Here is a 27,642-nt window from a genome sequence, read left to right as displayed (position 1 = left end):
GTGCTAAAGCAAAACCTAATAAAGAGCATAATCTCTAAACAACAGAGGAAACTGTTCTCCTTTTACTGTTATTCTATCATTTCCCTTTCTAGTTGACTTCTGAAGATCACCAACAACAATAAAAATTACAATTACCAACAAACCTCTCTCCTATCCCCATTGTTCACCAGTTCCACCAAAAGCATACCTATAAATTTTCAACAGTTTCTAAAAATTCAAATCTAAGATTTTTTTCATGATTCTCCAAAAATTACAATGCCCAAGTGCAATATCCTCTAACTAGGACCTATAAACTAACGATATACACTCAAATAAGAATACGATGGTGGGCGCCAAATAAAACAAGAGAGACACCCTTCCATTCAATTACAGTATGAACAAATTCTAGAGAAAACAAAGCTAAAGAGGTTTACCAATATCAACACGAGACAGAAGAATAAGGAACCAGATAACTGACCCACTTAACCTTCATTCCTGAAGTGGAATCCTTGGTCTGAAACATTTTACATTACTTTCAAATCTCCTTCAATTAAGAAAAATACCCAACGCTTGGAAGCACATCTCAGCGCGGAGCAGAATAAATAGCGATGAATGTGAGGATGATACTGGAGGGGGTTACACAATATCTCTCCTTCAGACTGGGGGGCGTGTCCCCCAAGGTTTTCTCTTCCTTTCTACTGTAACGACTCCTGGAGCTCCACAAGCAAAACCCAACAACGCAACTTGCAGGGCCCCCAGATTTTGTGTGGGAAGCAGAGAGAGAAGGAGGAAATCTGAGGCTTCGAAAGGTGCAGAGGAAAGCCTGCTCGCAACGGCGTTTGGAACGGGCGCACCAGGGGGTCGGTGAGCAGGCTAGGAGCCTCGGCCAACCCTGGGGAGCAGAGGGAAGCAGGACCAACCGCCCGTCCACCCACTCGGCCTCTGCTCCCTCCAGCCACCCTCCGAGGCGACCCGCGACGCGCAAAGTGGGCGTCGGAAGGTGCAAACCACTGGGGGGTGGGGGTCCTGAGGCTCCCTGGGTCTGGGGGATGAAGGAGGAATCTTCTATACCCGTTGTTCTCCGCACAGCAGCAGCTCCGGATAACTGAACTCCACGCAGCTCTCGTCGGTGGGATCCTTGAGCACCAGCTCCAGGCGCACTGTCTCCCTCGGCGGCCTCTGCGGCGGCTCGGCCCGGGAAGCCGACTCCCGCTGCGGGGGCGGCTGCAAGTGCAGCTGCGGGAGCGGCGGCGGCGGCGGCTCGGGCCGCGGGGGCTCGCGCTGCAGCGACATGGGCGGCTCTGCGCGGCTGACCTCGCGCTGGGGGAGCGGCTTCTCCCGCGGCGGGGGCTGCGCGTCCGACCGGGGGGCAGCCTCCCGCGGGGCCGGTTGCTCCGTCCGGGCTGGCTCGCGGTACGGCTGCGGCTCCAGCCGGGGGGGCTCGCGAGGGTACTCGGGCTCGCGTTCGGCCCCCGGGTACTCGGCCTCGCGCCGCCTCACCGGTGACAGGCTAATAAACGCTACTCTGCGTGGCTCCGCCATCCCCACTGTTCTGGCCCTCTGCCTTCGCTCGAGCCGGCGCTCGGTTCTACGCCGAGTTGTTTGCCTGCCTGCCCTTCCTTTTGCGCTCCGTCGCTTTTCTTCCCTCCACCACCCTCAGCCGTCTCCGCCGACGCCACCGTGAGTGCGGACCGTGCCCCCTTCCCCGCCACTATGTTCTGATGGGCTCCACCACCATCGCCAGGGTCGCCGCAGCCGCCATGTTGGATCCCCCACATAAATAGAAGCAGGCCGCTGAGCGGGCGCATGCGCAGACCGGAGACGCTCGCATCCACCGTCGTGGCTGTGGCTCAGTTTTCCTCTTTTCCTCCCAACAGTCTGGAGTCCAGACAGGTCAGCGGAAGTGACGTCATTGAAGGGCCGGTTTCCTTGGAAACAGGGACGCCGAGTGTGTCCTTCCTAAAGAGGAGGGGTCTGGGGTTTCGCAAGAAGCTTCCTATTCGCACCCGGAAACTGGAGGCGTACGTGGGGCTCGCCCAAGGGCGAGCGTTGGGATGTGCCTCGGACTGACCTAGCCATGGCGCCGGGTCGCGCCTGGCACATGCCTCCCGCCCTCAGCTTCAGGGAGTTGGAATTGTCAGCTGGTTAGTCAAGGCGGATGCGAGGAAAGGGTAGAGGGAAGCAAGGACTAGCCTCTGCGTCTGCCCGCCCAGTGCCCCCGCAGCCCGAAGTATCGAGGGAAGAAAGGAAATGGCTAACTCCAGCCCGACTCGCCCTGCGGCTTCCCTGCGTAAAGCGCAGCACTGGCTTCCACCGGCCTCCCTTCCCTAGACCGACTCCTGTTTTTCTCGCCCGGCTGCGGCGGAGATTGTGTGCCATGGTCGTAAAATGCTGAGTACCTTTTGCAGTTGGGAAATTGAACAAGCAAATGAACAGTTCTGGGTTCGTTCATAAAGTCTAAGCTGTTTAATTGAAAAAAAAAAAAAAAAAGAAACTTCTCAGCAGAGTTTGTTGGTGTTTTAGGGGACGTACTCTAGAAAGTAGAATGCTGAAAGACCCATTTTGGGGTAGGGGAGGAGCCTTAACTGGGAACGCCTTGTAGGCACACCTGTAATAAACGAATTGGAATTCATATTTAAAAGAATGGGAATCACTGACCGTTTTAATCCATTTACTGGAAAACAAATTTAAGGGCTTGCCCTCCAGCCTCTGTTAATCCCATTAACCGGAGTAATTTTATTTAACACCTATTGATGACTCTTATATCGAGTTAATATGATGTCATAGACAAATTTTGAGTAGGTTCCGGGTTTTACCCTCTCATTACTTATTTGTATGAGGATAGTGTTGGAATCAGTGGTTCAAGGGGTCCATCCCAGCTCTCAATTGCTAATATGAAAATGAGAAATACTTATGTTGAATAGTGAGTCTGGCTTTTGAAGAGGCTGGGTAGAGGTCAAAGTCAATTCCTATCCAAAGTGAAGTCAGAATATCTTTGTCTAAGATACTGGATTATCTAAGAAGTATAAGATAGTCATGTTATCTAACTGTAGTGCTGTAAGATTAGGCATTCTGTTCTTGTTATACATAAAATAGCCTGTGAGATCAAACTACTCATACCTTTTACAGGAATAATTACTATCTAAACCATCTTCGTATCAATTTTGATAATTTTACAGACTTTTAAACCTCCTGTTGAAGATTGATGTCCAATCCAGGGTGTGGAAATCTTGCATCTACAGAAGTATACTTAGGAAGAAGGGTAAATCAGTGCGACTCTTTAATGCCTTTCTGTTACTGTTATATCCTAGAGGCAGAGCAGCAGAACTGTCCCCAGATCGCTGTCTCCCATCTTCCCCAAAATGAATTTAGCAGTAAGCAGTAAGATGGCTGCCTTGTGGAGTTAAACAATAGGAAAAACTTAACTGGCAATAGCAGAGACAAAGAGACTCAACATAAATAGGCAGAAGGGACTGCAGTTCAATGTCAGGTTAGTCTTTTTTATGTTAGTCCTCTCTGAGGAAGACACGTTTAAGACTAGAGTCTTAAAGTCCGTGTAGGGAGTGAGCTTGGTGCGTTGGAAGAAAGGTCAGAGTGGCTGGAGCACAGCAAGATGGGGAGAGATGCAGGAGACAAATCTATGAGGGAGGCAGGGGCCAGCTCATGGAATGGCATAAGGAATTTGAATTTTATTACAAATGAAACCAGAGCCAATGGACAGTTTTAAGTAGAAGAGTGACATGATCTTAGAAAAAAAGCATTTCAAGAAAGTGGGAGTAGTCAACTGTGTAGAATCCTACTAAGTCTAGGAAGATGCAGACAGGGAGATGATTTCTGCAACTCGCAAAAAAGGGCATTATTGGTGACTTTGAGATGCTTTTTTTTTTTTTTTTAATTTTCAATTCAGGCAAAGAAAGTTGAATTAATCATACTCCAGTTTGTGACAGTATCATCATTGGTCTATGCAAGGCCCTTCTTTATCTCTCTCTTTCTCTCTGAAACATTTTTCTCTATTATCATTCTTATCTCCAATGACAAAAATTATAAAATTTAACTTTGTGTTTGCATGTGGCCTTGTAAATACACATATTATTTTATATGCATGTATTTTTAATTTGTAAATTTATCATGTTACTATCCAGTTTGGTTTCTTTTTCACTCAACACCATATTTTTAAGATCCACCCCCATGTTGCTATGTATAATACACCCAGTTTATAACTTTTGAGTATAATCTGCAGTAGCACATCTTGCCTATTCTCTTGGTGATGGGCACTTAAATTGCCTCCTGCTCCCCTACCACCATCACCACAGTGTGGTATGAGCACTCGTTCACGTGCCCTTTAGATCTGTGTGAACATGTATTTGGGACATATACTTATAAGAACCGTTGGGTCCTGCAATACACATACACATTAAGGGACTGCTCTCCAGAATGACTGAATCAGTGCGGGAGAGTTCCTGTGTCACCACTGCCCTCCACCCACCACCACCAACAAATTCAGTTTAACTTTTGCCAGTCATCATTATTTTAATTTGCATTTCACTGATGACTAAGGAATTTGGTAATCTCTTCACATACCTTTTTGCCTCTTAAATTCCTTCTTCTGTAAATAGCCAGTTTATAATCATTGTCCATTTTTCCATTTATCCATGTCCTGTCTTCCTCTTGTTGAATATGTAATAATTTCAAATCAGTGAGGAAGAATGGGTTATTCAATAAATAGTCTGAGACAACTACATCGCCATCTGGACAGGAATAAAAATTGTATCTCACACCTTTCAGAAGGATAAATATCTGGTGAATAAAGTTTTAAATGTGAAAGATGAAATCATAAGAACTGTAGAAGAAATCAGCTGAGGTGAAAAAATAATCTCACACTAGAGAAGGCCTTTCCAAGTATGACTGATAATTCCAAGTAATTAAAATAAATTCCTGCATTAAAGAAAAATAACATTGGTCAACAGACAAATGACAAACTGGAAACAAAGACTGCATCACATTTCACAAAGGGTGAATTTCCCTAATCTATAAAGAATCCTACAGATCAAGGAGAAACAAATACTAATAACCTAATAGGAAAATGAGGAAAGACATGAACAGATAGTTCACAGGAAAGGAAATACAAACAGCTCTTGAGTAAATGAAATATGCTCAACGACTCAATTGCTGAATTAAGGAATATGTGCATTTCTGCTTCGATACATTGCCCTCCATAGACAGTATCAATTAATATTCCACCAGCAATGTATGACGATCTTTATTTCCCAGTATCCTTGACAATATATTATGTCGTATTATATGCCTTTTTGATCTTTGCCAAGCTGATATATTTGTTTAAATGATTTTGGTGTACATTTCTCTTATGATAAGTCAATGCATACAATGGAATTCTATGCAGTCTTTTAAAAATTTCATCACTAAGGTCTGTACTTAAGTGAAAAAAGCAATATATGCAGAACAGAAGTATGACACTATTTATGCAGAAAGAGAAAGAACGTTGTGTTAAAGGGGGAGAAACAATGTGTTACTTATATACACACAAAATATCTGGCTGTAGATACAACTGAAAAGTGATCTGGGGAGGGACACCATGTGGCTTGAAGCAGAAGAGGTTTAACTATCAGTTGGAGACAGCCTCGCTGTGCTTGTTTTGATCTGAAGCCAACTCTGGCAGCTGAACATGGGCGTCTTTATTAATTTTTAAATTAAGGAATTTGTAACATACAGGAAAATGCATACAACTTTGTGAATTTTGCTATTTGTATACACACCTTTAACCGCTACCCACTTAAAGATACATGAGATTTCCCTTAGGCCAGAAAGGTGCTTTAATGTCCCTTTCCACTCAGTACCCTCCCAGGAGTAACCCTCATTCTGACTGCTTTCACCATAGGTTAGTTTTGCCTGTTCTTGAACATTACATACATAAAATGATGTGGTATATACTCCTATGTGTCATGACTGGCTTCTTTCAGTCAACATGGGGTTTTTTTGTTTGGTGTGTGTGTTTACTTTTTAAAAATTTTTTATTCTTGGTAAAATACACATAACATGAAATTTACCATCTTAACCATTGAAAAATGTACAGATTAGCATTAGGTATGTTCACATTGTTGTGCAACCACCATCACCAGCATCTCTCCAGAATTCTAATTTTTTTCTTCCAGTTTTATTGTGGTATAATTGGCATACAGCACAGTCTAAGTTTAAGGTGTTCAGCATACTGATTTGCTGTACATACATCATGAAATGATTACCACAATAAGTTTAGTGAACATCCATTATCTCATATAGATACAAAATTAAAGAACTAGAGCAAAATTTTTTCTTGGTGATAAGAACTCAGTACTCGCTTTTAACAACTTTCGTATATAACATATCTATCATGTTGTACATTTCATCCCTAGTATTTATCTTATAACTGGAAATTTGTACCTTTTGACTAATTTCATCCAATTCCCCCTCTTCCACCCCCCCCCCCACCTCTGGTAACCACAAATCTGATCTTTTTCTATGAGTTTGTTTTTGAACTATAATTGACCTACAACATTATGTTAGTTCCTGATACTCAACATAGTGGTTTGATATTTCTGAACATTTAATCAGCATTAGGTTTTGAAATTCATCCATATTTTGCACATTATCAGTAGTTCTTTTTTCTTGTTGTGTAGTATTCCATTTATGAATATTCCATAATTTGTTTATACAGTGAACTTATTAATGGACACTCTATACTATTCAGCTTTTATACTTATAAAGGATAATACTTTCCTATTTTCCAATTTTAAGGGATATGTCATGGAATTCATGTTGAATATTTCCCTTGAGCAAAACCTGTTTTGATCCAAATTGTGTATAAATAATGAAATACTAAACTAATAGTAGATTTAGTCTTGGACAGGTTCATGAGATTGTAACCATGGGGCATGGCTATGGGAATTTCATGCAGCAGAAGCTAGAAGACTAAAAGATTTTGTGTGAAAGTCAGATGCTTGAGATGGAAAAAACTTTCAGTGTTATTGGCATAGGTGGGCAAACATTTTTCAACTCTTCTCCTAATATACAAAAGTTACATGGATAATTGGGACAGAGTAGGGAGAAATCAAAGAGGTATGAAATAGTTGGGAAAACTTTATGGGGGAAAGAGGGACCACTTACTTCTTAAGGATGAGGATATGGATAAATAGAACAAGGGAAGACATGACCATAGAGTTAGAGGTGGAGGATGGTGACCCGGCAGGTTAGAATGAACTGCCATGCCCCAGCAGGGCTGAAGGAAGGGCAGTGGCATTAGAACTGAATAATACTATAACTTTTGGTTTCAGATTTCTTAAAAGAAATTGACAGAAGCTAGTTGTATACACAGAGAAGTTTATAAAGCCAGTGCAAGAGTATTTCCCAGAGCCCATGAGAAGGAATGTCATCAGGCCCCAAGAAGATGAACCAGAATTAGGGACTAGAAAAGCTTCACGGACTCCAGGCAATATTCTGTCTCATTTCTGCTTCTCTCTCAGATCTGTTTTATTCTGCCTTCCCCCACCTCCCCCGTGAACTAGCTTTCTTGGCTCCCAGATTAAAAATTAGCCTTATTTTACTTTTCCAAAAATTCTTTTTTTTAAAACATCTTTGTTGGAGAGACCAGCCCAGACTAAGACAGGAAACTTTTACATCCAATTCCAAAGTCACAGAAAAGTCTCTCTGATCAGCCTAGTTTGGGTCAGGTGCTCACCCCCAGATCAAATAACTGTGATGAAGGTACAGCCACCAGGATCTTGTAATGAGGTTGTTGAGGTTGGGGATGGAGGGAAGGGTGCTGCTCCAAGAAGGGCAAGGGCACTGTGAGGCCCTCCACGAGATGTCCACTGCATGAGATGGATAAGATGGCAGAGCAAAAGAATGGGTGATGCTTTGTGGTAAAATCACCGTGAATCACAGTGATGGCTTATCCTTGAAAAAAACAAAGCAAGCGTAACAGAACTGATTCCAGAAACAATAGAAAATGCAGACCAATTACTACTGAAGAAATCAGTAACATTTACCAAAGAGCTAACCCCCAACTCCAAAAAAAAAAAAAAATGTCTAGAACCAGTTTCAGAGGGCAATTCTACCAAGCATTTATAGGACAGTAAGTTTAATATTATTTAAAGTGGTTCAGTATATATAATAGGAGAAAAGCTTCCAATTTCTTTTCATAACTCAAACAAAACACTGATTCCAGGGGGAGGGTATAGCTTAGTGGTAGAGTGCATTCTTAGTCCACACGAGGTCCTGGGATCAATCCCCAGTACCTCCACCATAATAAATAAGTAAATAAACCTAATTACCTACTCCCCAAAACAAAGAAACAAACACAAAATAATAAATTAAAAAAACCCCACTGATTCCATTTCTAGCAAAGACTGCACCCACAAAAGTATAGACACTGAAAACCTATATATAGACATATTTTTTGTCTATCAGATAGACAAATATTTTTAAAAGTTGAGAGTACTATGCTGCTGAGAGTCTGGGGAAAAGATCACTTTCATTCGTTGCTAAGGGAGGCAGGAATTGGAATAACCTCTGTACATGGCAATTCAGCGACACCTGTCAAAATGCAAATGTACATACTATTTAGCTCAGTATTTCCAGCTCTGAATTTATCCAAGAGCCATAATATTTCGCATGTAAGTCCTCTCTCTTCCCCCTCTCATCTTGACTCGGTAAAGTTTCATCTATTTTTTTTTAAAGAAACAACTTATTAGTTGTACCATTTTTCTAGTTTTAAATTCATTAACTTCAGAGTTTATTAATTTTTCTTTGTAGAGTGCTTTTTTCCCCCAATGTTCTTTTTTTGGGAGGGCAGGTAATTAGGTTTATTTATCTCTTTATCTTAATGGGGGTACTAGGGATTGAACCCAGGACCTCGTGCATGCTAAGCGCACACTCTACCACTGAGCTATACCCTCCCCCCTCAATGTCTTTTTATTACTTCTTGATAAGATGGTTAAGTTACTCATTTTTATTTTTTTCTGCTTATTAATGTAAGGATTCAAGACCATAACTTGTCCTCTCAGTTTTTTCTCCAACCCAGTTTGGAAATCATGTAAATTTTCTTTTACCCAAAAGTTAAAGGGTGTTTTTTGTCGAGGTTTTTGTTTTGTTATTTGGGTTTCTTGGTTGGTCGGTTAAATTTAAAAATTCTTCTTTTTCAATGTTTGGGCGGCGGGGTTCTTAGTTTTCTGGTTTAATTATTAACTTCTACTTATGGCATTGTGATGAGAAAAATACCTACACTGGCTTTGTTTTTGAGACTCTTGCTGACTAACCCTGTGACTTTGGCACAAGCTACTTCAGCATCCCATGCCTTAGTCTGCAAATGGCAAGGGATAACAAATATACTTTTTCAAGTTGTTGGGATTTAGTGAGTTAATGTGTGTGAAGTGCTTTGATGAGTGGCTGGTGCAGCGTAAGTACTCATATTAAGTGTTTGATGTTATTTTCTTTGTGGCCTAAAATGCAGTCGACTTTATTGAATGTTCTATGGGTTCTTGAAAAGGAAGTCTGTCCTCTGTTTTCAAGGTATGAGCTGTATTAACAATATATTCATTATTAGTTGTGATATTTAAGTCACCTACATGGTTTACTTACATTTTTTCATTTCAACTGCCATGAACCATGATCTCCTACTACTGCTGTCCTTGTTGTAACTCTGCTTTTTGAAGATCGATGCTATTTTCTTTGTTGTCTATTCTTGTTACATCTTCATTGAGAAATGGAACCTTTGTCATTCAAAGTGTGTTTCTTTGACTTGCTTAATGATTTTGACCTAAATTCAGCCCTATTTTGTTGTTACACCTGTTCTCTTTTTATTTGCACTTGCCTAATTGTCCTGTTGCCATCTTTGTATTGTCAACATTTATGTGTAAACACCACAGTTAGATTTTGCTTTATGATCCAATGTGCCGATCTTTTTTCTTTTAATAGGTGAGTTAAGCCCATTTACACTTTGACATGAAAGGTATGTTTGAGCATAATCTTGTCACATTATTTTATACCACGCTTTCTCCTTTAAACCTTTTTAAAAAACCCTCCATGAATGGATCTATTTGTTTTGTGTATGTTACTTTTGATAACTTGGAAGGTTTGTATTTTTGTTCAAACGGGATAATTTTATAATGCACTTAATCCTCCATTTCTTTAGATGTTGTCTGATATTCCATACTATGATCAATGATGAAATCTATTTTTCTTTTTCCATATTTTATGTTTAGCCTGGTATTGTAAAATACACTTACATACTTACTACTCGTCTTGTTTCCCTTAATGATATCTTAGAGATGAAATATCAATGAACTACGATTTGCTACTTTTCTGTCAGAGGAGAGTACTTAGTTACAGCTTTCCTGTACACATCACCAATATTCTAGTCATATTGTTTGGTCCAGCATTTGACTTTCTCTTTTCCTTCCTTCCTCCCTTCGTCCCCCACTCTTTTTCTTCCCTCCTTCCTTCGTTCTTTCTCACTTATATTTTCTATAGATCCTTAGCTGTGTTGTCTGAGTTACTAATCTTCAAAGAAGATGAGTTTTCCTAGACTAGCTATTGTGTCAGACATGCATGTTGGGGGACTTTGGGGCCACGCGCCCACTGGCCGGTGTTTACCTAAGACTGGGGGTTTTGCGTTTACTCTTTCCCACCTCCTCTGATAAGCAACTGTGGCGCTGTTCCCAACGACAGCTTCTCTGCTACAGGGCAAAGTGCTTCCTGCAAATATGGCTGGTCTGATCCTTTGGTTTGCTTAGCCTCTTCCGCCTCTCAGAACTAAACTGTAGACTTTTCCCCTCTTCATTTATTATAGTGCAATGAAATATGAAGATTTAGCTTTTTCTCACACACATCTGCCACACAGGGATACTTTCCACCCACCCCCACCCCAATACTATTGGATAAATTTTTGGTTGAATCAGTGTTCAGTGCTTACAGTTTTATGACCATATAAACACTTCTTACAACTGAGCCATGAGAGAGTTATACTCACCTTTCGTGTCCTGCACACTTTAATTGTCTTCTCATTTGCTCCATTTTCTGTACAGCTTATCTCCAATCTCTCTCCCAGACTCTCCTCTATATGTTAACAAGTGAGATATTCAGTTTGGTCTTGAATGAGCTGAACTTGGAGCCTTCTGACCTGTTCCTGTCTGTGCTGGCTGATCTGTGGGACTGTTGCACATCTGTCTTGAAATGTCTCCACCCTTACTGCAGGCATTCCCTTCACCCCGACCTCTCTTAATTTGGAGTCCTCATGTCTTCTCTTTTCCTTAGTTTGTTCCCATATTTTTGGTGGAGCACAAAATTCAGGAGCTAATTTTATGTTACGTACATGTCTGAAAAGATATTTGTTCTACTACATACTTGAATGACAGTTTCTAGTTGGAAATAATTTTCCCTCAGAATTCTTAAGGCATTACAGCATTATTTTAAAGCTTCCAGAGTTGCTCTTGAGAAGTCCAAGGTCGTTTATCAATCTGAGTTTTGCATGTTTGTCTGCAACTTGTGCCTGCCTCCCCCACGAGAAGGTTTAGTTCTCTTTGTCACAATGTTCCTGTAATTTTCTTTTTTGAGTTCCACTGACATGCTGGATGGATGCCCAGGTCTAATCCTGGTCTCCAAATAGTGGTTGCAATCACAGAGAGTGAGCATGAACTTAAACCTGGGGTTCTTTTTTAAAAATAATTTTTTTATACAAAAAAATCATATATATTATATATATTTAACAGACCTACATATATATAACATATATGTGTTGTTACATGACCTTATACATTTGCAAAAACGCATAGAACTGTACAAAACATAAGTGTGTATTTCATGATTTCCCCAGTTCTTGCCCAAAATTTGGACCTATGGCTGTTTACTCAGGTGTCAGCACACTAAGGAATACCCAGCTCTTTTGAGGACTGGGAGACTTAGGGTCTTGGTTGACCCTCATACACAGAGACCCAGAATGTATCATGGGCTCACTGTTGAGGGGGGTGATGCTGGGCACCAGGTAATAAGTGCAGTCCTGGCTCACGTCCACTGGTCGGCAGACCCACCTGGTAGTCATTTCCCTTTCCTTCAACATATAATCAGGATCTACACACTTGGTATATCATTAGTATCATTAGAGGAACCCCAACAATGCGTCCTCACCCTGTGGTATTAGAGCCTTTAAGGCACAGTGGAGTATGAATGATTTTGTGACAAATTACATGTCAAAGCATCATGCTTATTATGTAATGATACTGTAACAGGTGCTAAAAGAACTCAATACATGTCACATTACCAGATTAAGCAGTCATCACAACACTTCCAACTCACAGGAAGGCAAAGTTCAAAAGAATTAGAAAAATTTAAATCACAGCAGAATTTATTCACAAAAATAAAAAATGAAAATGAGGCTGCAACCAAAGTTTCTGGGTGGTTCACTTGTTAGCCAAGCAAGGAAAGCTGTTTACCAATGGTGAGCTAATTAAATTGTGCTTGCTTGTAGCAGCCGATGAAAAATATATCCAAAGAAAATAAACTAGCCTTTTGGTAAGAACAGTTGTTCCAAGAGTTGAGGATATTGGGAGCAACATTAATAATTCAAAAACAAGGAAAATGATTCGAGTGGTTTCCCTGGGCTCTTTACTCTGAAGTCTACTTCGTCTGCTTATTAATATAGCCACTTCAACTTTCTTTTCATTAGTATTTGTATGGTATATCTTTTTAAATCCCTTTACCTTTTTTTATAATGGTAAAAAAAAAAAAAAACCCATAGCATAACATTTTCCATCTTAATCAAATCATTTTAAAATGTACAGTTCATTAGTAAATATCTTCATGTTGTTGTGCAACACATCTCCAGAATTTATTTTTTTGTTTTATTTTATTTTTTTCCAGTTTTATGAGATATAATTAACATACAGTACTAAGTTTAAGGTGTACAGCGTGATGATTTCACTTTATCATGAATTGATTACAACTTTAGTGAATATCCATCATCTCATATAGATACAAAATTAAAGAACTAGGGAAAAAAAAAGCCCTTTTCCTTGTGATGAGAACTCTTAGGATTTACTCTTTTAACAACTTTTATGTGTAATGTACACTCCAGAACTTTTCTGTCTTGGAGAATTAAAACTCTATACCCATTAAACAATTCTTTCTCCCCCTCCCTCCAGCCTCTGGTAACCACCATTCTACTTCCTGCTTCTGTGAATCTGACTGATTTAGATACCTCATACAAGTGGAATCATACAGTACAGAAGCTCAGAGAAATCCCAACAATTTTCCCGTTAAGTGTTCCAACCATACATTGCGTGAAAGTTTCATTCGAGGCAGATAAGGCAGTATTCTAGAGCAAGAGTCACAGACTTTTTCTGTAAAGAGCCAGTTTAGTAAATGTTTTAGGCTTTGCAGGTCAAGAGGCAAAATTGAGAATATTATGTAGCTACTTAAATGACAAAAGGAAAACAATTTCCCCAAATTTCTTATTGATGAAATTAAAAATATAATGATAACTGACTACAATCTTTTAGTAATATAGGTCTACTAATGAGAAGAGCAGAATTCTTCTAAAATGGGAGAGCCACGCACCATGAGTCTCCTGGCATGAGACAGAAGGAAGTACATGCTACCACCTACAAAGTGTAAAATAACTACACTTGAATCTACTCAGTCTTTAGATCTACTATCTGTTTTAAGGCAGTTTGATTGATATAGGAACAAGGTAACCAATGTTTGAGGAAGCATCAGCCAAATTCAGAATGTGAGACATTTCACGACATATATGACCCAAGTTCCTCCCACATCAATGGCTTAGGAAAAAGTGGGGAGGGATGTCTATTAAAAAAAAACTAAGGGTTGGGGGTGTAACAGCTACATGCAATGCTCAACTTAGTTTGGATCCTAATTCTAGTAAGCCACTTTGGGGACAACTGGGGAAATTTGAATAAGGACTGGGTATTAGGTGATATGAAGGAATTACTCGTTTTATTAGGTGTAAACATAAGATCGCTTTTTCGGTTTTAAAAATATTTTAAAACTGTTTTAGTCGTCTTTTTCTGTTAAACAAGTAACATATGTTCATTGTAGAAAAACTGGAAAATAAGGAAAATAAAGATATGAAGTACAGTTCACTAACTACACTATTTGAAGGCAATCATTGTTTACCTTTAGCAGTATTTCCTTGTGGTTATATATTTATGTTTTGCTTTACCTCAGGTACACAGGATATTGGGTTGGTCATAATTTTTCGTTCAAGACATATACTCATCACTGTTCCCCTTTTATTTAACTATTTATTTTTAAAAGCATTTTAATTTATAGTTTCTTTTTATTAAGGCATAAACTCCTGTGGCTCACCAGCAACATGAAAACAGAACCTTGATGATAACATGCCTCTCTGTGTGATCTCCTGGGCCCCAGCCCGCCTCCTGGTCACCACCACCCTGACTCCCTTGTTCTGTCTCTCTTTTGACTGTATCTTTATATTTGAGTTGTCTTTACCTTATTAAAAGGTATTGCTGTAAGCAATATATTGCTAAGATTCATTTGTATTGTTGCAAGAGGCTGTGGTTCATTTATTTTGTATAATATTTCACTGTGACTTGACCAGAGTTTGTTTATCCACTCTCCTGTCAATGGGTATCTGGGCTATTTTCTAGCTTTTTCTTGGGGACAGTGTTGCAAGGATCATTCTTGTATGTGGTGTACATGGACAGGAGGATTCCTTTTTTTTTTTTGTATACTTTTATTCTTATTGAAATATAGTTGGTTTATAACGTTGTGTCTATTTCTGGTCTATAGCTACAGAAGTGTTTCTTGAACACATACCGAAGAGTGGAATTGCTGGGTCAGTGGCACAAAACTGCAAGTTTACAAAAAAAGGCCATACTGTTTTTCAAAGAACAAATGACCTCTCTATGAAAGTAGGTAAATAGGGACAATAAAAGTTAAGATTAAACATCTGTAGATATTACTCATGGCTTCATTTATGCTGTCTTCGTCTGACGTAGCTGTTCACTTATTCTCAAGTATTTAAATGCTATATTTCAAGTTTCATCCTAAGATTCACTTCCCCCATGTAGCCTTTTTAATCCGACCTGTTCTGCAATGTTTTTCCCTGTTGAATATTCTCAGTGAATGTGTAAGCTGTTCTATCCCAGCACTTCACTGCTTTCACAGTACCTTGCAATTACCCGCTGGGTCACTGTTACCCTCACTTTCATCCTAACATACACTTGTAATTAAAAAAAAATTTGAATAACATGTCTCAGCTTCACATATTAATAACCACTCCTCAGTCAGAAACTGGGAGAGTATAATTATATGTCTAGAGGAAATTAAAAATAGAAGGGCATGTGTAATTATTTAACTGTGCATAGTAGGAAAGACCTGTACATATTTAGAGATGCAATAATTCCCCTGAAAGTTTTTTTCAGCATATACTTACGTCTAAGTTATTGATGCAAAAAACCTAACTCAAACCCCATTGACAATTAGAGATCCCTGAGAATTCAGTTTTTCCTTCCTTGTAGGGAGTTCATTCACACAGATGGACCTAATTTTTCTATCTGGTTGTGTTTTCCCCTTTGCTTTGGTTGGTGGGAAGCTTGAAGGTGAATTCTGGCCCATCTTGTGGTAATTCTTTGTGTATGAACTGTACTCTTGGTTCCCTTTGCTCTTAGATGCCTTCTATCTATTATTGTTTTGTATATTTTGGTAACCTATCTCAAATCGTTTCTGGAACACAGGGGGATATAAGTAACTGACCAAATAAATACATGAACAAATGTCAGTGTACAAAAAATGATGAATCGGATTAGATCCAACGCATCCGTAGTTTATGCAACGGGTGCCCACAACTGTGCCTCCCACCGTCCTTGCCCCCGAGGTGCACCTATCTGGGAACTTCTTCCCTATATCTGAGGTTTGCAAACTGTGTTGCCCTGAGGGGCAGCCTGAGTGGTAGACATGCTGTGTCTGCCTCCTTTCCTCCCTTTGCCCTGGCTACGGGGCAGTTTCTATTGTATTTGATATCAGGCTTTATTTAAAGAGAGGGCTTTGATGCAAAAAAAAGGTACAAACTTGTCTATATACATTCAGTACGCACACATCAGCTGACTGTAGTCACCTACCATTTTTTGTGTGCTGTCTGATACCTTCACACATGCCTGCAGTCCAGAGCTGAGGGAGGTTACAGGCACTTCATCAGGTCTCTAGCTCTGCTTCTCTGAGAGCATCTCTAAATAGGCAGAATACTGTTTGAATGTTAGCAGAAAACACATAAAAATCTAAGAAGTATTTTATAGGATGGAGAAGAGAGATGACTATCACATGAAGGGAGTCGTAAATTCAGGAGCTAGTAAATAGCTAGTTCATTTTTGCCATTAGAAAGTAGATACAACTATTTGTAATTTAAGCTCACTAGCTTGCGACTTTTTAAGTGTAGCAAGCCACAGAGGAGGAAAGCAGGCCTTCGGCTTCTGTGTGCTTGGATGTATGTTGCATGTGCTACACACATGGCAGAAGCCTGGGCATCTTGCCAGCTGCTGAGTTGCACAGTCCATTCTGATTGCTTCTCCCAAATGAGGTAGGTGTCCCATTGACATAGATCCAAACATTCCCATTGCCTTATTTTATCTTTCAATAGTTTGTTCCTCTCGATGACAATAATCACACGCTATTGTGTTTAGTTGTGTATACTTCTGTTAGACTGAGCTCCTTAAGGATCGGGACTGTGCATTATTTATCTTTGCATCCCTAGCACCTGGTATATGCTTGGCACACCATGAAACAATAATTAGATGGGAACCAGAATATATGAGGTCACATCTCCCAAGGCCCCTGCTCTACCAGATACTATATATATATATAGTTTCTTTTAATTGAAGTATAGTCAATTTACAATGCTGTGTTAGTTTCTGGTATACAGCATAGTGATTCATTTATACACACACACACACACGTTTATATATATATCTTTTTCATTATAGGCCATTACAAGGTATTGAATATATTTCCCTGTGCTGTACAGTAGGACCTTGTTGTTTATCTATTTTATATATAGTAGTATCTGCCAATCCCAAATTCCCAATTTATCCCTCTCCATCCCCTTCCCCTCCCAGTAACTGTAAGTTTGTTTTCTATGTCTGTGAGTCTGTCTCTGTTTTGTACATAAGTTCTTTGTGTCCTTTTTTTTTTTTTTTTAGATTCCACATATAAATGATATCATATGGTATTTTTCTTTCTCTTTCTTACTTCACTTAGTATGATGATCTCTAGGTCCATCCATGTTGCTGAAAATGGCATTATTTTATTTTTTATGGCTAATTAGTATTCCATTTTGTGGGTGTGTGCGCGTGTGTATATACCACAACTTCTTTGTCCAGTTGTCCGTTGATGGACATTTAAGTTGCTTCCATGTCTTGGCTACAGTTACTATATATTTAATTATTCAGTCATCAAGTATTTGGGAGCTTTCTATGTGTGAAGCATTATACTATGCACCAGTCAAACAACTTCTGGAACGGGCTGTAACTCAGTAAAGAGTCAAACCTGATATGATTGAGCAGGAACCACAAGCCTTGGTGGATGGGGCTTCTTATTTTCCTCTCATAAAGAATAAATTGTGGAGCCTAAAACTTTGTGTTTCCTCCTTCATTCTGAGATCAGGAAAGACAGGAGAGACGGCACATGACATACATAGAAACTGCACTCACCACAATCAACAGAATATTGTAAATAAGAACCAAACAATAAACTTTAATTGGAATGTTACAGTGGAATATAATTCTTTTGAAGTACAAAAATAATTAAAAATTTTTCCATTTGCCAGTAGTATCTGCTACAGATTATATACAGTGTACACTGATGCTATGAACCATGCACCCTGCACTACATTCCTAGGCTTGGACCTTCCCCTCTCTGTGTAGCACTACTCTGCAATCCTGAGACCCTGCTAAGATGTTTCAGAAGGAGCTATCCTAACAGAATTGGATAGTATCTCTCTTTAACTAGTCCTTATGTTTTTTTTTTTTTTTTTTGGCTCCATTCTATAGATTAAAAACTTTTCAAAAGGTTAATCTAAAATTCTGAGAATTGCTTTTTTGGGAATATCTGGGTTTTTTCCTCAAAAGATAGGAAAATGGCAGGAAGAAGCTAGAGTGTTAAGTTCAACAAAAGCTCATTTAAAAGTAAATCACCATCAATGGAAAAGCTTTCCAAGTATAGGAAATTTGAAAATAATAGCAATTGACTGGAAGACAAAATTCATTGCCAAGAACCTCTGAAAAGTTCTGTGTGTCTTTATCTCCTATGATGTTTCCTAATATTTTAAGTGAGGTAAGTTAGAATCACCAGGATTCTAAAGATTACAGCAGGTTCTGTCCTGATCTCACCCACCTGGTACCTTAGATGCTGAGAACCAATTATTGAAAAAATAGAAACAACATAATGAGGATACACAAGCTTTGGCATGTGAAAAATGATACAACCGTGTTGTCTAAAATTCAGTTATTCAGGCCAGTTTATTTTGATTTGTGCTCTGAATTGATTAGATCTGGGTCTAAATAAACGACTGGAAAACTGGCCATCTTCTTGAGCAGAGCCAAAAGAACCTCTTGTAACTGTCTGAAGGCAAAGGCTCTCTGCGGTCACTGACCCTCTCCCCTCAGCTGCTCGGACTCCTGCCATGTTCCCGCCTCCATTCTGTACAACTTCTTCATTCACAGTGGATGTTGGGGGTATAGGTCGAAAAACTGACATGGTGCTTATAGGAATTCTTGTCTTTGGTGCTTCAAGGAATTATGACTTTCGGTTCTCATGCTAGATAGGAATGGCTCTGCACTCGCTACACCTGTAATGCTGGAACCTTAAACTAATAGAAAAAAAATCATATAATGGAGAAACAAAGGTAATGTGGTACATAAAAAACACGTAGGTCTATTTTCTGAAAATAGGTTGTAAGCCTAAAAATTCTTTTTTATAATAGGTTTATGCTGCGAGAGCTCAGAAACATTGGGCTGGAATACAACTTAGGAAAAAGAGTCCAGCCATTAGGAGATCCCTCAAAGGGCTCTACACGATCCATGTATTATTACTATTATATGTATTATTACCATTACGTTAATAAATAATCTTTGTAGCCCTGCTTTCAAAATTGATGTTTATTCAGCTAGATACTTGAAGAAAAAAACCTAACCTGCTATGTTACCTAAAATATAATGGAGAAGTGACTGATGAGATTTTTATACTTTGTTTCCTGAATACCTTTAAATGTCCCACACAGATTTTTTTCATTGTACTCACCTTTTAAAAAACTGCAATACTCATGTTACTCCACTGTAATGTCATCAAGAATTCAACCACTGCAAGAGTCACCCTGTCAGCCTCTTATCCATTAATGACTGAACAGTTTGATAAAGGATACTGCTGCCATTCTTAGAATGATATAACTATTTATAACCTCTCCTCGACCAAGATTCAGAGATACAATACAAAACCTTTTATGGAACTCCCCAGTAATCAGAATAATGTACATAGATGGCTAAAATTAAGATAGAATAATGGTGACCCTTGAGTATCAAAGGTATTGTTATTGCAGCTTGGAGAAAATGCCATGGAATGCTAATATATATTTTAAAAATTATGCCATTCTCTTTAAAGTCAGTAAAGTACGTAAGAGTATTTTTGGAAGAAAGGCACCAGACAAGTCCAAAGTCTTATTGCTCATTGGATATTTCAGAAGCCACAGCACAGACCACAGCACTGCGCTCGGCCAGGCCAGGAGGCTAGGCCTAAGCAAGCCACCCACTGACCTTCAGGCTCAATGAGCGAGAAAGGAAATGTCAATCCAACGGCCCTGCACCTTATGTTGACGTGAGGAAAGTGATTTCCAAGTTTCTGCCGAAGTGCTGACTGGTTCCTCAGGACTCGGGAGCCGCGTCAGACAGGCACTCTGTTCTCTTTGGCCCATTTCTTCATGATCCGGATGATGTATTCTACCTGCGTGTTACCCGTGCTCCTCAGTAAGTGGAGCACTTCTCGTAGGGTCTCTCTGTGGAAAGCATTGGGCAGGACACAGGGTTTCAATAAAGAATGCAAACTAACAAGTGAAAGAAACAGGTCACTAGGTCCTTCCCATCCTTCTCATGGGGCATTTTTGCCTCTCTCTCACTGTGCACTCATAAAGCAATTACAGACTTCCTAGTTTTTATCTTATGTTGTCACCTATTCCTAGGGTGACAGAGTAAAATGGAAATTCTATGAAGTCCTCACCAACCCAAGTTTCCCTTGTTTATTTATATATATGATATATATCATATATATGATATCTTTTTGTCCTACTGTAACGTCAGAATTTCCGTTTCTATGCTTCTTCTGCATGACAGAGTAGAAAGTGTATATCAAGGAACTAGGGTCAAAGAGTTGGGTTCAAATTCTAGCTCCACACTAACAAGTCACTTCTGTCTGAGTCTCAGATTTCTCCTTTGGTTAAGGTGGTAATTACGTTAAGCTGGGTATCACTGCCATATCTGTAAAATTTTACAAAGCCAGGGGTAGGTGATTTATTCAAGGAAAATAATATATTAATAAATATGGAAGAGAGGAAAGTTAAAGACCAAGATTTGGCAAATGCCCAGTATTTATATTTTAAATAATTTAAATTTAATTAAAATGAAAACTCATGTTTTAAGGAATGCATCCTAAAACTTCCCTACTACCTTATCAAGTCTATAGGTGACTGCCTAGTGACCCTCTTCCCTAAGGGTTCTCTCATATTTTCTATTTTTTCCTTCAAGCATCTTCTTTCACCTAGCCAAATTCTTTTAAACTTTTATTTAGGACTGGAAGTAGATACAGGCAGGAAGTAATTTTTGATAGATTATTTACTTATAAAATAGTCACATCATACTATTCACACACCAGTACAAATACATTCCATGAAATTATTTTTAGAAAACAGAATTTAGTTTTAAGTATTTTAAATTTTACTACAAATGGAGCTATAAGCCACTTAATTTTATGTAGTCTAAATCTCAGTATTTCCTGGAACATAAGAAGGCAAAAGAAAAAAAAATTATTAACTACACCTACTCCATTCCTAATTTTTTGAGGTCTAAACTAAGAGACACAAGAGAAAAGCCAATAGGCAAAGAAAAGAGTGGAAGAGATTGAAAAGACATTGTTTATGAAAATGGAAATTCATTTGAAGCCAAATATATATTACTTTTATATTTAAGAGCTGTAATATACTTAATGTCCCCAATATACATAGTTTAGAATGATGTGATTCTATAAAATAACATTCTGGAAGAAAAAGATCAGATAGAAATAGAAAACTTAACCTTTCATTCATCATTCTAAAACATCATTATAATTTGTAGTTTCCAGAAGATGTCATCCAAAAAAACCACTTCCCATCCCTCAGGAACCAGCAAGTGCACAAGGTAGTGTCTCCTGTCTGTCTACTTACTTGGGTTCTCTCCCGGCCAAGATCATCTGGAATATGCCTACGCAGGCACCTCTCTTGCCTTCCCAATATTCAGGGTTAGGATCCAGCCTCTCTAAGACATCAAATGCCTTGGCTGAATAGTAAAACTGGCCCATCTGAATAAAAGAAAATATTGTGGTATATTTGTAGTCAAGAAATTGCAAAGAATGAAACTAAATGTAAAGATATCATGAAACAGAACTACATCATGAAACAAGTAAATGGATAATGACATTTTCAGTTAGCAAATTAGATACATTTCAATACCTTATTAAAACAAGAAGAAACCAATGTTATGTTTATGGGTTCAGTTTAAATCCCCCTACTTTCATTAAATTTTCAAAAATATAACATTTTTTCCTACATATAGTCTAACTATGCTGTAATCAATGCATTTTTCATTTCTTCTATTTATATTTTAATCTTGAGGATAAACTCTGATGACTGTGATTTGAACTGGTTATCTTTCAAATTTCTTCAATACATTCTGTAGATGACTACTATCATTCATTTTAGGCTAATTTGATCATGTTCAACCCCAAGAGGATGGTCTTTCCCTTGTCCCAAAAGTCTCAGAATGCCTAGATGTATACTGACTCCTACTCTACACAGGAAATCTTTTAAACATTTTGTTCATTTTGATAAACACCTTTCCCAAATATACAACACATTTCCCTGGGCTTGTAGAGTATGCTGAATATCATTAAACTTTGCTTAGATGAGTTTTCTTGATAGACAATCATAAATCTATAGTGTTACCAATTTTATTGAAGCCTTAAATCTTTTTATTTTGAAAAAATTATAAATTTACAGGAAGTTACAAAGACAGTACAGAGAGGTCCAATGTACCTTTCAACCAACTTCCCCATTACAGCTTACACAACCACAGTACAATATCACAATATCAAAACCAGGAAACCGACATCACTACAACGTGTGTATGCAGTTCTGTCATTTAATCAAACATGTAGATTCACATAACCACCACCGCTGTCAAGATCTGGAACTAATCCATCACCACAGAGCTGTACTACCCTTTACGGTCACATGTGCTCTCCTCCCAGCTTACCATCCCTAACCTCTGGCAATCACTGATTTGTTCTACATCTCTGTAATCCTGTCATTTCAAGAATGTTATGTATGTGAAATCAAGCAGTATGGGACCCTTTGAGATTGGCTTTTTTTTTCACTCAGCATAATGTTCTTGTTATTCTTTGTTAATCCAACTTATTGCATGTATCAATAGTTTACTCTTGCTATGTGACTCTGAAAAGGCAGGAGATACCTCCTCCCAAAGTTTGGTTTGGATGTCAAGAAGGATGATGCCACACACGTACCAAGAGGACATGAAAAGGTTTCTTACTTACACAATTGAGGTCTCTGGGGGAGCAGGGCAGGCCTCTCAAACAGGCCCAAAACGGCCTGGGAGAGCGAGGTAAGGAGACTGGCCTGGGCTGTCCTGTGGTTAGGGCGTAGGGCTGCGGTGAGGGTTCCTGAGAAGAGGCAGGGCTTTTGTCATTTGGTCACCCAATGGTGCCAGAGAAGGAAGTACCCAGGCCTTCTCATCATTGTGTCCAGATGTGCGGCACAAGGGGAAGAGGGAGGGTGAAGCTTAAAAGCTGTCAGCAGTCAAATGTCAAGAATGGAGTTGGGCTCATCATCACAGTTCCCTTTTCCTACTGAGTAGCATCCCACGCTAAACCGCAGTTTAACTATCCACCTACTGAAGGACTGTTCCCAGCTTTTGGATATTACAAATAAAGCTGCTATTGACCTTTGTGAATAGGTTATTTGTGTGGATACAGGTTTTCATTTCTCTGGGATAAATGCCCAGGAGTGTGACTGCTGGGTCATATGGTAAGTGTATGTTTGTTTGTTAAAGAAACTGCGTAACTATTTCATGGTCTATCTTTTGCCATCCTTTTACTTTCAACCTACCTATATCATTAGATTTAAGTGAGTTTCTTATAGAGAGTATATAGTTGGGTGATCTTTTTTATCCATTCTGTCAATATCTGTCTTTTAATTGGTATATTTAGACCACTTACATTTAATGCAATTATTGATATGTCAGAACTTAATTCTGCCATTTCTATCCTATTTGTCCTTTCTGTTTTTCCTGGACAAGGATGTCCTGTACACATCTCTGCTGTTTGCAGCTGGAGAAAAATGTGACTGTGCAATCTGCATAGAGGGAAGATAAGAAAGCCTGTGCTTGACTTTCCTAGTCTTCACTTGTATGTATCTTTTCCCTGCTTCTTCTGTATTGTAATAAATCTTAGCTGTGAATATAAGTTTATGTTGAGTCCTATGAGTCCTTCCAGGGAATCACTGAACTACTGGGTGGTCATGGGACCACCAAAACACTAGGTAATGTCAAGTTGTTTTTCAAGCCTGTTACCTTCCTTGGATCTTAAGCCCACCCTCCTTTCACCTCCTCTAGGGCCTCACTCCATCAAAAATGCTCCCATTCTCTTGAATATTTAATGTCTCTGTTCAATGGCTCCTTATCTTCTGCCTAAAGATATAGTCTTACTATTTTAAAAGAAAAAGAACTCTCTCTCAACCTGTAAAAATAAATCCCCCCCAAAATTCCTAACCCTGTTTTCCATTTTAAGTTAGCACCCCATTTTCCTCCTTATCCTCAGCATCAGTTTTTTAAAAGACTGTAGTCCACGTTATTCTCGCTGAATCTGCTTCCTAATCGGATTCTCTTTTCTACCTAGCAGTGTTTTCTCCGGCATCATGCAATTTCATCTAGTTGCAGATCTGACATTCTCCTTCCTTGGCAGTTGGTAAAATAGGAAAAAGAAAAAAAGTGATGAAAAGCACTTTTTTTCCTCTCTCCTGGCTCTTTTATTTCCTTTCTGTTGATCTTCATCCTTTGTCTCTTTCACTGACTCTTCTTTCTATTTTTATCCCTTAAACACTGGTGTTCCACGTGGTTCCTCCCCATTCACTGGTTAATGTCCTTGTCTCCTATACTCTGCTGCCACCGCTGCTGCTGCTCTTACCACCGCCACTGCCACCACCACTGTGAACTACTGTTAACTTCTAAAGCTATATCTCTAATCCAGACCTCTCACACGAACACCGGAGCTCCAGGTTCACGTGATAGTTTCCCACATGTAACATCTTTACCTGGGAGCCCCAAACACACTTCAGACTTAATACATCTAAAATTGAACGGAATTCCTGTCTTTAGTGTTTTCTTTCCCTCTGCCTTCCCTAACCCACTTAATGTCATTGCCATCTACCAAGTCCTATTAAACATTTTCAAGTTTCTTATGTTTGAAAACCTTTTCTATTGATGGTGATTCACTTTATGTTTGTAATGATTCACTTTGAAATGAGCTATTATTGATTAATTTGATACTAGACTCTCTTTACCTGATGTTTCCTGTCTTTTGGACAGGAAGAAATAGTCAAAAAATAGGAGTTTCCAGAATTTGAGGTTAATTTTTTAAAAAGCTTTTAATCTATAGGTTAGGGCCCCGAACTCCTCCCTCCTCCCTGCATTTCCAACTCCACACACACACACACACACACAGAGAGCTAGTCCTTTACTGCCTCTGACTGCTTTCTTATTCTCTTTTTCTGGCTCCTTTGTCTTTCTTGTCTACCACTCGCACCATGGTTTTCCCGAAGGTTTGGTCTGCAACTCTCTCTTCTTCTCATTTTACTTCCTACCTGGGTAGTCTCACCATTTATCAGAGCTTCAATGACTATGGAAATGGTGATGATTTCTCCAAATTGGTTTCAATGCCAGAGAATATCTTTCTTGAGTTTCAGAACCAAACTTCCAACTACCAGATGAGTATCTCTACTTGCGTGGTACCTAAAGATTCACAGCCTTTAGAAATCTAAAACCTCCTCTCTAAATCACTATTTCATATATATTACTTCATATTTCATTTATACATATAAAACCCAGAGATCCTGTCTGCCTCTGAGTTCAGTTCATTCATAAAAGGGATGACATTTCTGATATCACTACGCGATTCCTCTCACCTATGGCCGTTTAATCTGTATGACAGGTTCCCTCATGTCTAGTCAGTGCAGCAATGTGATACTGATCTTCAGTCTCCCCTTAGGTCTCACTCAGACTCACCTTGTAGCAGTCATTAGCAATCAGCTGTAAGAGGCTAAAGGACTCGCCAGAGGTTTCCATCTTGAGATAAAGTTCCCAGGCTAGTCTTGGTTTCTTATTCATAATGTCTACAAAGAGAAGCAAAGATTTATACTTATTAAATGTACAAAAAATACACTGCTGCATCTTGCTATTCTATGGATTTTGTTCTATGTTACAAATATACAAGTAACGGTAAACAGCTCTTAAATGGAAAGCTTGCAATTTTGGCATTGATTAAGCTGGTTTCCCATTAGAACTCTATCATACTTAAAATACTTAAGTTGGGATTTGCATTATTATATCTTTTTAGGTTGAGTTGACTTCTAGTAGTTCCCACTTTGCTGATCTGCTTAAAACTCACCTATCACTCGTTCAGTCCCACTCATACAGTTTCAGCCTCATTTAGAATATCTAATTGTTGAAATTTTCCCATGATGTCAAAATCTCAGTGAACATTTTAAATCCAAGTGGAAAAAAAGGAGCAAGAAAAGGTAGTGGAGAGAGACAGACAGAGAGAATAGGTTATATAATAGACAAAAATTATGTTTTTGACATTTTACCACTTTTCAGGCCTGCACCACAGTGAAAAAGTAAAAGTAGCAGAACAGTATCATTTAACAAAACAAAACAAAAAAATGAAGACTCTGTAAGTTTTAACGGGACTAAGGAAGAACTTGGCATCATTTAGGCCTGTTCATGCTAGGTCAATGTCATATGCTAGAACTAAACACAGGGTAAGCTTATGAAATATGTGCGTGGCACCTGGACTGAGTAGCACTAACAACACTTAATTTCAGTGGTTATGCATTCTTCAAAACAAAATTAGAAGACACTTAATGTAATCTCCATCCAGAAGATTATGCAACAGAGAAGAGAAAGAGGATTTCTCTATAACATTTAAAAGAAGACTCACAGCACCGAGCTAGCCAACTGAGGTAAATGTAGTCATTTTTCATCTTCTCACTTTGGATTAAAAGGAAAATCTGCAGGAGGAAAAAGGGTGAAAAAATAAACACGAAGATGCTTTTGCAGTAAAAATATCCATATCATGCCTTACGTTAATGATTAACAAGCACTGTCAATGACCAAATTCTATATAGGCTGCTAAGAAAAGTGAAGGACAAATTGTGGTGACTTTAACACACTTCTCTCAGTTATTGATATCACAAAGTGACATTAGGCTGGCAAGGATATAGGAGATTTGAATAGAATAATCAACGACTGCACATGCTACTGGGCAATAAAGGAAGTCTCAACAGATCTTAAAGGGTCGGTGTTATACAGACTACACTCTGACCACAATAACAATTCAGTTAGAAATCAAAATAAAATAACCTGGAAAGGATAACACACATACTAGAAAATCATGAGACATGCTTTAGAATAACTCACAGCCAAAGATGATGAAAAGATCATTTCTAAATGTAACAGAAATTGGAAAATACTTAGAATTTGAATAAGTTGAATAATTTGTTGAGTAATAAAATTGAATCAAATAATTCAGTTGAATTATTCTCGATCATTCAGATCATCATCTTAGAGTTAGAAGTCAAGACAGTGGTTAGCCTTGGAGGAAGGAACTGACTCAAAAAGGATATGAGAGGGTTTCTAGGGTTATGATAATAGCCCAAGGAGGGAAGACATAGCTCTAGTGGTAGAGCGCATGCTTAGAACGCACCAGGCCCTGGGTTCAATCCCCAGTACCTCCCTAATTAATAAATAAAATAAATAAACCTAATTACCTCCTTCCAAACAACAAAGAACTGATCTGCCTTTAAAATAATAATAACAATAATAATATTCTATTTCATGCTATTTGGTATGTTTGGGAATATTCACTTTAAAAATTCATCAAGCTGTGTACTTTGATTTGTATACTTTTCTCCATGTATGTTACTTTTTTAACTTTTTTTATTGAGTTACAGTCATTTTACAATGTTGTGTCAAATTCCAGTGTAGAGCACAATTTTTAAGTTATACATGAACATACATATATTCATTGTCACCTTTTTTTTTTTTTTGCTGT

The 27,642-nt window shown here is 38.8% G+C and overlaps 2 protein-coding genes across 5 annotated transcripts in view; both read right to left on the bottom strand.

Moving 5' to 3' along the window:
- The window catches only part of UBN2 (ubinuclein 2), a 61,010-nt gene extending 59,259 nt beyond the window's left edge, over nt 1-1,751 (bottom strand). For 2 of the 3 annotated variants that reach the window (XM_032483455.1, XM_014559875.2), the window contains exon 1: nt 1,051-1,748. In XM_032483455.1, coding sequence (XP_032339346.1) covers nt 1,051-1,521 — 471 coding nt within the window. In that variant the 5' untranslated portion in view covers nt 1,522-1,748. Of the gene's footprint in view, nt 1-1,050 lie in introns of all 3 variants that reach the window. The other variant, XM_032483454.1, reaches the window with a different exon arrangement.
- Nucleotides 1,752-17,725: 15,974 nt separating this feature from the next.
- The window catches only part of TTC26 (tetratricopeptide repeat domain 26), a 34,448-nt gene continuing 24,531 nt past the window's right edge, over nt 17,726-27,642 (bottom strand). For both annotated transcript variants that reach the window (XM_006185341.3, XM_032483453.1), the window contains 4 exons: nt 26,530-26,599; nt 25,596-25,702; nt 21,467-21,600; nt 17,726-20,047 (listed from right to left, as the gene is read on the bottom strand). In XM_006185341.3, coding sequence (XP_006185403.2) covers nt 19,936-20,047; nt 21,467-21,600; nt 25,596-25,702; nt 26,530-26,599 — 423 coding nt within the window. In that variant the 3' untranslated portion in view covers nt 17,726-19,935. The remainder of the gene's footprint in view (nt 20,048-21,466; nt 21,601-25,595; nt 25,703-26,529; nt 26,600-27,642) is intronic.

This window comes from Camelus ferus, chromosome 7 (genome assembly GCF_009834535.1).
Source record: "Camelus ferus isolate YT-003-E chromosome 7, BCGSAC_Cfer_1.0, whole genome shotgun sequence".
NCBI lineage: Eukaryota > Metazoa > Chordata > Mammalia > Artiodactyla > Camelidae > Camelus > Camelus ferus.
The sequence above is the reverse complement of the archived record's forward strand: the minus strand, read 5'-3'. Positions and strand labels throughout refer to the sequence as shown.